Here is a 14296-nt window from a genome sequence, read left to right as displayed (position 1 = left end):
TTTTCATATAAAAGATTATTGCAGTAATTGTTTGTATTGTAGGTCTATGTCTCTATCAGAGGAACAAATGGAGCTGGATTATCTAGTGTAGCCACTTCCAATGGAGTATATCTCTCTTACTTAAGTCAGGGTCTACAACCACTTTCACATATTGCAATCAATGATGTACTAGACGACTCTGGTATTGATGTGTAAGAATTTTTTGAAAAACCTTTTTAAAATTGTGCTATTTAACCAAAGGTAACAACTGAATGAGGTCAAAAAACGCCTTTTTATGTTAGTGCTCTTGAGCACAGTCCAATTAAAGGTTATTTCAAAAATAATGTCATGAGCATAGAAATAGGTTTTTATACTTTTTTACCTCACTTGCATGTTGAAAAAGAAAACATAGGGTAACATGCAGCTATTGTTTTAAAACTGAAACTTGTTGTGGATAGAGAAAATCTGAGGAAGCAAAACAGTTCAAAATGTCTTAAGATTATTATAAGTAACATTTTTACCCGATGATATTGGGATATAGGTATTTAGTCAAATCTTAACAGGAAGTTGTGATAGTATTAAAATGCCAATACAGATAAAAAAAAAAAAAAACAATGATCAGGCTTTAATTGAATCTTTTCTGTATTTTTCTTTATCAAAAGAGAACAATTTTAAAAGAAAAATGCTTCACTTGAAAATACAATCAATTTTGTTTTATATTTTATGTAAAGAGATTTCCAGAACAGTCTAGACACACTTCAAGCATCATGGGTTCTGTCAGGTGATCCCTGTCCATCAGTGAGAAATGAATGGCAGGTACAGAAATTGGATGGAGAAGTTGTTTCAGAATGGTTGGACATGGCTGGTAAATGAATTTATTTATAACCATAGTTAATGTATTTCAAAACTCATTTTTATACGGCCGTCATTATTTTGACGGGACATATTATGGTATACAAATGTCCGGCGTCTGCCTATATATCCGTCTGTCCGTCGTAAACATGTCGCACCGTAACTTGAGGACTACATATCCAAATTTCATGAAAAATAAGATTAAAACTTTTTGAGTTACAGGACTTTTTAACTAAAACTGGGTGGGGTTTTTTTTCAAATGTTGCGCCTAATCTCAAAAACAATTTATGATTATTACTTAAAACTTTACACACTTTTTAGTTATATTAATAAGATCAGTATACTTTTTGGTGATGATTCAAAATTTTTATTTATTACGTATTTTGTAAAAAAAAGGGGGAGGATTTTTTTACATGTCGCGCCGTATCTCAAAAACCATTTATGATTATTGCTTAAAACTTAATACACTTCTAAGTTAATATATTAATATTAAGATCTGTATTCTTTTTGGTTTGATTCAAAATTTTATTTAAGAGATATTGAGTTTGGTTTTTATACGACCGCAAAAATTTTAATTTTTCGTCGTATATTGCTATTACGTTGGCGTCGTCGTCCTGCGTTGTCTTGCGTCGTCGTCGTCGTCATCCAAATACTTTTAGTTTTCGCACTCTAGCTTTAGTAAAAGTGAATAGAAATCTATGAAATTTTAACACAAGGTTTATAACCTCAAAAGGAGGGTTGGGATTGTTTTTGGGAGTTTTGGTCCCAAAATTTTAGGAATTAGGGGCCAAAAAGGGCCCAAATAAGCATTTTCTTGGTTTTCGCACTATAACTTTAGCTTAAGTAAATAGAAATCTATGAAATTTTGACACAAGGTTTATGACCACAAAAGGAAGGTTGGTATTGGTTTTGGGAGTTTTAGTTCAAACAGTTTAGGAATTAGGGGCCAAAAAAGGGCCTAAATAAGCATTATTCTTGGTTTTCGCAAAAATCAATGAAATTTAAACACAAGGTTTATGACCACAAAAGGAAGGTTGGGATTGATTTTGGGAGTTGAGGTCTGAACAGTTTAGGAATTTGGGGCCAAAAAGGGGCCCAAGTAAGCATTATTCTTGGTTTTTCGCACCATAACTTTAGTATAAGTAAATAGAAATCTTTGAAATTTAAACACAAGGTTTATGACCATAAAAGGAAGATTGGGTTTGATTTTGGGAGTTTTAGTCCCAACAGGTTTTTAGGAATAAGGGGCCCAAAGGGTCCAAAATTGAACTTTGTTTGATTTCATCAAAAATTGAATAATTGGGGTTTCTTGATATGCCGGATCTAACTGTGTATGTAGATTCTTAATTTTTGGTCCCGTTTTCCAATTGGTCTACATTTGTTAAAAAAAGGTGGGTTTTCACATATCACACTGTATCTCAGAAACTATTTATGATTATTGCATAAAACTTACACACAAGACGATGGGGGTATCATGCGCTCATGGTGCAGCTGTTTATTCTAGTTATAATATGGATTTGAAACTGAAAAGTTATTGTATTTCAGCATTCACCTGACCCAATGTATCATGCATTTGAGCTTTCTTGGCACTTAGCATACACCATCCATTATTGTCTTAACTTTTACTAAAATCTTTTTCCCTGAAACTACTTGGCCAATTGGAACCCAATTACTAATTACTTTTTCCATACATTTACATGTTATGATTTGTTTGCACTCAACTTGGAATGAATGAATGATAATTACATTTTGTCAGGTTTTATTTTATAATCTTAAATCAGGAGAAAATCATATATTTGTGTATGGTTATATAAAAATATATTTAAAGTGTATCTTAAAAATGCAGAAGATTTGAATCATGAAACACATCTCAAATTTAAGCATATTTGATATGGGTTTGTTATAAAAAAAAGAATGAATAAAAAAAATGTAGTGTTTAAAAATGCTGTATGAATTATCTTACATAAGAGAACGGTCTTTCGATACAAGATCTATGAAAAGAGAAATTACATGTTAAAGTAAAAAGACAGAGATAAATTTTTAGAGCTGAATTGTTATTTTTTTGTATTGTATAATCTTTCAGTTGCAGAAAAAGCAAGTTTAGATGGACTTTATCTTAGAAGTGGAGAATTATATTATTCTTTGTTACGAGTGACAAATGCATTGAACTATACCTACATCATAAGATCCAATGGAGTTACTGTCAAAGATGATCCTTTGCTTCCAGGCAGTGTGTTCGATGGATATATTCCCAGGTTTGATTTGAATGTTCAACCCTCACGTCGTAAAATATCAGCTAATTGGGATGGTTTTGGTTTACCAGCTTCTGCTTTATCTCAGGCAGCTGTTGAAGGTATGTTGTTTTCAGTATCAAAATAAGAGCGAGAGAACAGAACAAATCTCGCTATTTCTCAATATTTATGATACAAATGTCCTTCCATCCATTTTTATATCCCCGCTTTGAAAAAAGGGGGTCAGTCTGTCAGTCCCATGAATATTTTCATCACATTTTTCTTAGGAACTACTTGACAAGGATTTCTGAAATTTGGTTTCAGGGTTTATATAAGTCTGCTATACCGTGTGATGCATTTTCAGATTCATCACTCAACAACTTCCTGTTTACCAAACACTTGTAGGATTTTACATATGATAGCCAGTTGAAAATTTTCGTCAAATTTTTCTCAGGAACTACAATACAAGGATTTCTGAAATTTGGTTTCAGGGTTTATATAAGTCTGCTATACCGTGTGATGCGTTTTCAGAATCATCACTCAACAACTTCCTTACTGAACACTTGTATAATTTTACACATGATAGCCAAGTTGAAAATTTGTCACATTTTTCTCAGGAACTACAATACAAGGATTTCTGAAATGTGGTTTCAGGGTTTATATAAGTCTGCTATACCGTGTGATGGGTTTTCAGAATCATAACTCAACAATTTCATTTTTACCAAACATGTGCATATTTTTACATGTCTATTAAAATTATCCACTTGCAGCGGGGGTATCATCAGTGAGCAGTAGCTTACAGTTTCACTTGTTTTTTCTTATTATCTTCATAGTTATGCATTTTTCGTAAAACCTTTCAGCTAACGTTGTAGAATATAGTTAAGAACATTTATTACCTGAGGACTAATATAACGTAGCTTTTAACTTAAATGAAGTAGGAATTTCAAAAGTAGATTATCAGATGAATTGTTTAAGTCTACCTTCTCATTAAAGGCAACCAGGGGTATCAAGCTAAAGATTCAAATACAGCAGACCAAACCATTGCTCAAGAAATAATGTATTATGAAGTAGCGGTTGGGACAGATAGAAGATTTCAGAAAACCAGAGATAATATTGTACCATTTACAAATGTTGGTTTAAACAAATCTGTAACGTTTTATGATCTTAACCTAGCATCAGGAACAGCAATGTATTACTTCACTGTGAGAGCCTACAGCATATCATATTCTATTGCCACAGTTACATCTAATGGTTTCCATGTTGGATATGATGGTGGTGTTGAGGGTAATTTTAGCTTTCTATTTTTTATTGCTTTGCAGAATGTTGTAATTATGTGAACAGAACTCCGGCAAAAGTTTTATTAGATAAGATAAGATAACTTTAATAGCAATAACGCATTGACAATAAATGGTTATGGCAACAAATTAAAGACAAAGTACAATAACATATATACAATGAAGGAGTGACAGTGGATATTTATGAGAGAAATATATAAAAATAAAAGAGAAGCATATACATTATTACAGAAATCAAGTACCTTTTAATAATGAGTTTAGATGAAAAAAAAAAAAAAAAAAACATCAGACAGAGTTTTTTATGTACAATTTGAACACATTTTATATGATTCTGGTATCACAAGTTTATACTTGTCAACTTTTCATATTCAGTGAACATGATTACATGGGTTTTTAATTTAATTCAGTTTATACAATTATGGCCTTTATCGAAGAGTATGAATCTATCTAAACAAGAGACAGTTCCTTGGCTTCAATCTCATCAAAGCAAAAACTCCTGAACAAAAAAAACATTGATTTTGATCATTTTTACATTATAGTTTTTTTGCCACACTAATAAAGAGCCCATGAAATTAATTTACCACAATTTGTGTATATATGAACAATTCCTAACATGTAAACAGTGTTTTGGTACTTGCATGCACTTCTTATTTCCCACTTGTCAATTTTTGGCAAAATATGCAATATTTGTCTTTTTCTGAAGAATAATTGGAATCTTGCTATCAGTTGACTGTAAAATCTCAATAAATACTCATTATATTTTGAAAATAATTCACATTTAACTTGCACATACTAATGTTTGAACTAAAATCACCTTGATTAGTATATCTCTTTTCCAACAGCAGCTATTTTACCTACAATCAACTGATTTTTTTAAAATTATTTCTCCTGTACATGATACATTTGCTAAAAATAATTGAGCTTTATGAAATTGTCAATTGAGTGAGATGTGTGAATAGAATAAGTTTGACAAGTTGTATTTTTCTGTTGTCATAGGTGGATCTATCATTATGGGAGACTTTATTAACAATGACACCTATGTAGATATACAGTTTGAAGGTTTTACATCTAAGCTGGAAATAATGATGTATTATGTAGGACTATCAAACAACACAGAAGCAGAGGGAATAGATTGTAAACTACATGTAAGACATGTTTATATTGAAGTTGGGAAGGGCTACTGTATTTAATTTCATTAATGTTGAAAATGACCTTTTCTGATTTTCAAATAATTCAAAGGTATTTTTTTTCTGAATTCTTGAAAAAACAAGAAAACAAGCAGTATGGGTTAAAACTAAAACTAAGAAAAACAAATATAACGGGCAGGAGCCAGCATTACATGACAAAAAACTGTTAAAATCAGTTTCAATTGGCTAAAAAAATCAGTAAGAGGCAAAAAAAACAACTATCTCAAAAACAATAGACACTGAATTTAAAGCACTTTATATTTTATTTCCAAACATTTATGAAATGTCAGTAATATTTTTTTAACATTACAAGAGGATATATTGCACCAAAGAATAAAGCCTCGTACACAGATACTAAGCCCCTAATAAGGATAAGTTTCCAACTTATGCCATTTGTCATAATAAATAAATAATTTCTGATCAGTTGTTTTACCAGTATTTGTATTTTTGACAGATTGATGGAAAAAACAGTGATACCAATAAGAAAAATACATTTAATGTTGTGCCACTGCTAAACATAAACAAGAATACATTCTGCAGACTGACATCATTAAACTTACAACTGGGAGGAACCTACTATGCTTGGGTTATAGGTAAGTTCTAGATAAAAAGTCTGACATCATTAAATTACAACATTGAGGAACCTGCTATGCTTTAATTAGGTCAGATCTAGAAGAAGAAAAATAAGGATAATTGTCAATGAAATGCAACATAAATATCCCAAAAAAAACAACCTGAGTTTACTAGCACTGCTCTATGGGTTATTTCAAATTTTAATAATAATATTATTCGATATCCCTTCCTTGGAAAAAGTTTTAAATTATCTATTTGCTATTTCGTGGCGGACAATATTTACTGGTGGAGAAAGACCAATTGCACTGAGAGACCAACCATCCTTCAGCAGGAAAACTGACTATCCTTGTCAATCATGATTTAAGTCTGAGTGTTAACAGGCTATTGATACAGTACTTACTTCGACCACTTGACCATGTAGGCCCATACATTTTTTGTTTGCAATACATATGTACTATAAATGAATATAATCAACAGCATTTGTGAGAAGCAGATATTTCCTATAATGTTGCAATACATTACTGGTATACAGTAATGGCCAAGGTTTTATATATGTTGCAAAGTGAGAAATCTAGTTTAAAACATTGAACACTTAGTCAAATAAAGAAGATATTAAATCAAATCAATTATACATATACCACATCTTCATATATCTATGTATTATTATATACTATAACCAATATAACATGTTTAATATTGTTCATTGTTTCCTTCATTACAGCTACAGATGAATCCGGAGACTGTGGAATGATTCACCACAAATTCACAGTTGATACAACATCTCCACTGTATGGTGCTATGACTTCTGCACCATTTTACAACATGGTATTATATTTCCTTATTTTACTTAAAATGCAACTTATATAACAAATACAATATTTAAACAAATACATTTTGACTTAAGCAAGCCGACAGTCATAGATTTAAGGTCAAGTCTAAAATTTACAAACATGGTATTCTAAAACTATCAGGTCTATAACTTTTGTTATTTATTTGATTAACTTATCTTACAACCAGTTTTGTTTAAATAATTTATACTACAGTTTGACATCCATTAAACTGTTATATATATATTTTAGATTTGGTTTTAGTACTAGAAAAGGGTGTAATATATGAATTAAGGTGTATTATTCTAGTCACATAATGTTTCAGCTGATATTATTTAAAGAAAAAACTAATTTAGAAATGGGTTTTTATTAGGATTTAGCATACACCTCAGACAATTCAACCTTAAGAGTCCAGTGGACAAATTACAGTGATCCTGAGTCTGGTATAGCAACATATGAAGTTTCATTATGGAAGAACACCTCATGTGATTCCAGTGCAGAAGAGATACTGTTAATTGATTGGATAGAACTGACCAGCAACTATACAGAGTACAGCTTTGTCAATTTAAATCTTACAGTATGTAGCAATATAAATTATATACATATAACATGGAGAAAAACTGTCAAAAGCTCAAATGATCAGCAAAATGAGATCTATAAATAAGTCAACATGATAGAAATATTCAGTCAACTGCTATATATGGCACTTGAATGATAATCTTTACTTTTTTTTCAAGAAACTATTCTAGAAAGAGCAACACTTTTAATAGCTAAAATGTAATCTTCATTTGACTCCTTACAGGATTGTTTCTATTTTTATTTGCCTGTTTACGGGACATATAATGGTATACTGTTGACCTTCTGTTCTTCCGTTGTCAACATGTCCGACATTAAATTAAAAACACTTCAACCAATAGGCATGAAACTTTGGTGAATTGTTTATATCTGTTGACGTGAGCTCCCTTTCATTTTTTGGTGGAAGAAGACTTCAAGTCTTTGAAGGCCAATGGTGCCGACTTTAAAATCATTGAATTCTCCGTATGCCGCATTCGTTTCTGTGTATTACAATTTCATAACAACTTCTGATTCCTGACACCGATTTTTATAAATTTCAGATTTACCATTTCTGAGTTTTGGGGTTTTAATCATTAAAAAGGGGGGGATTTTACAGTTTTCCAACAATATCTCAAAATGCCTTCACCAACTTGCAAGTAATTTTGGTGAATTGTTTATATCTATTAACTTGAACTCTCATTCGATTTTTATTAATTTTAGATTTTACGTATCAGAGTTACAGGGTTTTATTCATTAAAAAAGGTTTTTTTCCAGTTTTTGAACAATAACTAAAAAATGCTTTCAGCAGTTCTCATGAAACTTTGGTGAATTGTTTATAATTGTTGATGTAAGCTCTCTTTAGAATTTTATAAATTTTACATTTTACATTTCTTAATTATGGGGTTTTATTCATTAAAAAGTTTTTGGACAATAACTCAAAAATGCTTTCAGCAGTTCTCATGAAACTTTGATGAATTATTTATAGCTGTTGATGTAATCTCCCTATTGCTTTTCATTAATTTTCAAATATGACATTGAACTTTATTTGTTTATAGTCTGACAACAGATTTACTGTAAATTCAGAAATTATTGTGATTTTTTTTATGAATAAATAGGATTTTTCTCAATATAGCAAAACTTAAAGTCGCATACAGGTCTGAAATGACAAAATCGCAATAAAAAATGCACACAATAATTTCTAAATTTACAGTACTAAGTATTGCACAACAGTACAGTGTAATTCACAACAGCAAGAAAACTTTAATTGAATATAAATTCAATTCATATAACCAATTTCAAGTTCTTTGCCTACATTTATTCAGAAACCTATAATATGTCAAATATTTGATTACAATATCCAAATTCAGACCTGTATCAAGCTTGAATATTGTGTCCATTTTTGCCTCAACTGATCAGGGTTGAACTTCTAGGGGCGTATCCAGCTGTGCTCAGCGATGCGGTATATTAGCTTTTACAAAAATCTTCCCCTCCGAAACTACTGTGCCAAATTTAACTAAACTAAACCAAAATCATTGGGATATCTAGCTTTAAAAAAAAGTTTGATGACCAGGCATGCTAACAAATACCTGGCTTAAAATAGACCATACCAGTAAATTGCAATTTTAGTTTATTATTTTGAAAACTAGAAAATAGAAAAATCTGACAAGGGCATAAATGTTTATAAGGATGAGCTCCTATTTGTATTACTTCAAAAGTGTCAGATGAATTTTATAGGAGTTATTGCCCTTAAATGACTAATTTTACTTCTTTCTTTTTTTTTTTTTTTGGGCCTTTTATCTTGCAAGTTATAATTGACAAAAGGAAACAATGATTAGCGTGATGAATTTCACATTTAAGTCTAACATGGTCAAACTTGCAGTCAATTCCTTTTTATACCCCCGTTTACGGGACGTATTATGGTATACCGTTGTCTGTCTGTCCATCGTCAACAATTCTTGAACCTATTCACATAAAACTTTGGTAAATTGTTCATATATATTGACCTATTGTTTTTTATAAATTTTTTATTTTAAGTGTTTTTTTTTGAGTTTTTGGGTTGTTTTATTTTTTCATTTATAAAGGGAGATTTTCCAGTTTTCTGACAATAACTCAAAAATGTTTTCATCAGTTTTCATGAAACTTTTGGTAAATTGTTTATATCTATTGACAGTAGCTCAATGAGACTTTGGTTAATTGTTCATATCTATTGATGGTAGCTCCTTTTTGAACATTTTACATTTCGGAGTTATGTGATTTTATTAATAAAAAAGAAATATTCTAGTTTTCGGACTTTGAAAAAAACTTTGAGCAGTTATCATGAAACTGGTGATTGGTTTTTATCTGTTAAGATAACATCCCTTTAGTTATTTATGAATTTGGGATATGACATTTAAAGTTATTGAACTTTATTCTCTGAAAAAGCTATGGGCTTATCATGCCCTCATTTGGCAGCTGTTTATAATAGTTGTTGACCTTTAATGATTTTTTACATTTTTTGGGGTGTATTGCCTTATATAAACTGTGTCTGATAAAATTCAACCTTTTGCAAGTGTATGTGAACAATTTTTTTTTTTGTACATGTATAATAATTTAATTGATTTTGGAACATTCAAATGCGAAATAAAAGATGAATGTTGTTCTGTTTTGTAGGGTTCTTGTAACAACTCAATTTTCAAACAGTTACAGACTTTGCAATGAGAATTGTTCAACCCAAAATAGATTAACAGATGTGTTAATATTCATTTGCTTAAGGTTGATTTCTGTCAGACACAGCACATGTGATACCTAAGTATTGAAGACCCATAGGTGACCTTCAGCTGTTGTCGGGTTGTTGTCTCTTTGACACATTCCTCATTTCAATTTTCAATTTTATTCTAATATATAAGTAGACACTTAATATCACAAAAATGATCAGCAAGGTAAGATCTCCTAACAAGTCAAATTTTTCCTGTACAGTAAGTAGACTGTAGCTCTGTATATGAGTGATTGCTCTTAGATAAGGATTTCTTTTACTCTCTTAAGTTGTGAGCAAAAACTAAAAAATAGAGAGAAATTACAGCCAATTCCATTGAGTGCGCAAGACCAGATTTTGGTCCTAACAAAGTTTCTTTTCAACACAAAAATTCATAATGCATTTGTCATGTTAAATATGAAATTATGTAACAGTCTGTTTGGAAGAGTAGGCCTAGTTAAACTTTTTTTTTATCCAAAATATAACACTTTTACAAATTTGTTGAAATAAAAAGTTTTTGCTATTTATTGAAAAGTATGATTACTTTTGTTCCATAAATATGGGCTGTTTTTGACAATTCAATGCACATGCATCCAGTACTTGCAAATAATATTCCTGCAAAATTACTGAAATCTTCACAATTTTTGCATTTGTGCTAATTTTAAGACAGTCAGATCATGTCAATATATATATTATAAAATATGAGTTGATTCAAACATAGGGATAGTGTAATATAGTGCAGTCAGTTGACATTTTATTCTTTCAGATGAACATTCTATACACAGTTCAATTTAAAGTCACAAATGAAGCAGGCCTTTCAATAATTGAGAAATCCTCCCCAGTTTTATATGACTCTTCTAAACCTGTATCAGGTACTATAGTTGATGGTCCAGACTTTACAACACCACACGTTTGGTTTAGTTCTACACAGACTATTACAGGTATGTACTTTGTTTCTAGTAAAAAAAAAAAAATAGTTATTTAAAAAATATGTCAGGTTTCAAAATCATAGATTGATGAGTATTTGCATTCATGTATAACAGAATAATTCTTATTAGAATTGAACCTTTGGTTACATTTGGTATGGCTGTTTTTTGTAAGTGAGGTCTAGATAGAACGGATAGTATATTGTGTATTAACTTATGATAAAATGCATTAAATAAATGAACATCAAAAAACATCAAAAAACATCAAAAGCAAAAGAACAGAGCTTTAACTGCTGTTTTAGTTGGGTTTTTTTTTTTTTTTTTTTATAGAAACTGCCAAAAATAAAAACACAAATGGAAAGACTTTCTGTGGTAATTTCAAAGAAATGTCTCACATGCATCATATGTCAAAAGAGTAGCAGAAATTATTTATTATTTAGGACTGTCACAGTAAAACAGATAGAATAAATTACCAACTCCTGTAAAAATATACACATAAGTAACAAAATATCTAGTTAGGGTGACTTGGGTAACAGCCACTTAATATGGTGGGGTTAAATAGTTGATAAATCCACACTCTTTGATCTTTTATTTTGTAACACACATATAAAAAGACACTTGTTGTTTTCATTTTTTACACTAGTTTTGTTATATGGATAATGTTGGTCTATTAAAGGTAGAATGGGTCATAATTTTTAGTTGTACACACCTTATCTATTTAACAGCCAACTAATCATCAATGTTTTCTTTGTAACTGACATAAACACAAACTCTTAGATGTAAGCAAAACATTCAAAATCAATAAATCATAACTAAGGGGGCAAGGCATAATCTCCATGGAATGTAAACTTACCTCATCACAAACTTTAACATTTAACGTATGCAAAAGTTGGCTCAGCATCTCCATCAAGATTTTGTTAAATGACCAATGATCTTGACTCACATTTTGCAACAGATTGGTCTTAAAGATCCAACTGGAAAAAAATTGTCCTTATAAAAAAAGGGAGATGTGGTATGATTTCCAATGAGACAACTATCCACATAATTTCAAATGAAGTGAATGTAAGCAATTATATGCAACTGTTTTATCTATATTTACATTATATGTAACAATCATTGAAATGCTTTGATATTTGCTGATAAAAGTTCTGCTTATTGTTTCAGGTTCATTTTTGCACTTAGCCAGTCCAGTTGGCTCAGCATGTCCAGCAAGACTCATTTCAATGACCAATGATACTGACTGGAAAATGTTGCAGCAGATTGGTCTTAAAGATCCATCTGGAAAGAAATGGTCCCTTAAGTATCAACAAGAGAACATCTATAGGGATAATAATGATGATACAGTGTCAATAAAGCTTGCAAGAGACCATAAAAAAGAACAGATGCTGACTGGAGCATATTACAGACCTGCTAGTTTATTAAATGGAGGTGCATATCATGTAAGCACTTATATATATGTAACACTCCCTAAAAGTGTCCTGTTCCCCCAAACTTGTCTATTTTGCCCAAATGTTTCCATAAAACTAGATATCGCCCAAACTTATCCAATTTCATAACTCTGAAAAGAGTACGATAATTGTTATCTTAGTCAGGAGCCTGTAATTCAGTGGTTGTCGTTTGTTTATATGTTACATATTTGTTTTCGTTCATTTTTTGTACATAAATAAGGCTGTTACTTTTTCTTTTTTTGAATTGTTTTACATTGTCTTTTCGGGACCTTTTATAGCTGACTATGCGGTATGGGGATTTCTCATTGTTGAAGGCAGCCACAGTACAGTGACCTATAGTTGTTAATTTCTGTGTGATTTTGGTTTCTTTTGGAGAGTTGTCTCTTCTTTTCTTTATTCACCAAAACCTCTCAACTTCGAAATGCCTGAACATCTCAAAACTTAAAAACAGCATTATTTATATGTTCTCTGTGACATCAATAACATTTACGGCAATTCCATAATAAGGGACACAATTGAAGATGTCAACTTTCGGTTAAATCCTTAATATGCTTTTGGCCGGTTTTACCTTCACAATCTTTTTTAAGTTGTTATTTTATTCTTTTAGATTTCAGTGAAACCTGCAAAAGGACATGGAATTGCTGTGACAGAAATTTTGTTTTGGGATGGACCAGATACTAGTATTGCTACTTATGAATACGAAGAAGAAGTTGATTGGTCTTTAACTGTGTGCCAGTGTTGTTTAATAGAGCCAGTACCAGAGGTATAGATTTGAATTGAAAATACCTGATATCTTACATTATTTGATCAAATATTGTAAATTTTAATATTTGATCGCAAGATTGACAATGTCTTCAAAAATTAATTGTATATATTCAGAGATAAAAATAAATGTTTTTAACCATTGCTTTAACACAAATATGAAACACATAAATTCCCTGGTAAAAACAATCAGAACTATATAGCTTATTTAAGATTTACAACTGTACTTTTTAAGGAATTTATAGTATTGTGGTTATCAATGGGTTGAATTGAGGTCACAAGCATCATGATAATAGAAATTTAAAAAAAATCTTTAATATCTTCTGGTTGAAAAGTTCTTTAATCATCTTATGGTAAAAAATAAGAGGCATATAGGTCCATTTTGGGGCCCAGAAAAAGACAGTTCATGACTTAATTTTTTCTAATATAAGAAAGTGCATAAAAATCAAGACATGACTTATTAAATAAGATATGCATTGTTATGAGGCCATATTTTACAAGCTTTCTTATAGCATGTGTTGTAATTCCATCAAATATTAAAAGATTTTAGTGTAGTGTACACAAACTTCCCATTTTAAACTTACTCAAAAGTTGATTAAAATAAATGATGGTAAATCAAGATTTGAATGCCCTTGCCATAGTGGACAGGGCATTAGGTTTCACTCTTGTCCCTCTGTATGTCTGTTGACTAAATGTTATGAAACTTATACACAATGCTTATTACCACAAAACACAAAGCAAGTATAAATTTGGATGGCATCACTTTTTCTTTCTAGAGTTATAGTCCTTTACAAACAATAAAAATACTGAATATTTCAATTCAGTTCTCCAGCTTTTAGTTTTTCTCAACCAAATGATATGCATCTGAAACACAACATATATTACCACTAAACACAGATCAAGATTGAATTTTGGTGCGGCCATTTTTAC

At 30.8% G+C, this 14296-nt stretch overlaps 1 protein-coding gene across 1 annotated transcript in view; it reads left to right on the top strand.

Annotated features, from left to right (window-relative positions):
- The window catches only part of LOC143057517 (uncharacterized), a 131668-nt gene that overhangs the window by 78841 nt on the left and 38531 nt on the right, over window positions 1-14296 (top strand). The window contains exons 33-43 of the mRNA XM_076230828.1: window positions 43-191; window positions 711-844; window positions 2915-3184; window positions 4056-4346; window positions 5354-5502; window positions 5999-6137; window positions 6839-6942; window positions 7318-7521; window positions 10997-11171; window positions 12321-12595; window positions 13212-13367. Of these exons, the coding sequence (XP_076086943.1) occupies window positions 43-191; window positions 711-844; window positions 2915-3184; window positions 4056-4346; window positions 5354-5502; window positions 5999-6137; window positions 6839-6942; window positions 7318-7521; window positions 10997-11171; window positions 12321-12595; window positions 13212-13367 (2046 nt within the window). The remainder of the gene's footprint in view (window positions 1-42; window positions 192-710; window positions 845-2914; window positions 3185-4055; window positions 4347-5353; window positions 5503-5998; window positions 6138-6838; window positions 6943-7317; window positions 7522-10996; window positions 11172-12320; window positions 12596-13211; window positions 13368-14296) is intronic.

This window comes from Mytilus galloprovincialis, chromosome 13, assembly GCF_965363235.1.
Source record: "Mytilus galloprovincialis chromosome 13, xbMytGall1.hap1.1, whole genome shotgun sequence".
Lineage (NCBI taxonomy): Eukaryota > Metazoa > Mollusca > Bivalvia > Mytilida > Mytilidae > Mytilus > Mytilus galloprovincialis.
The sequence above is the reverse complement of the archived record's forward strand: the minus strand, read 5'-3'. Positions and strand labels throughout refer to the sequence as shown.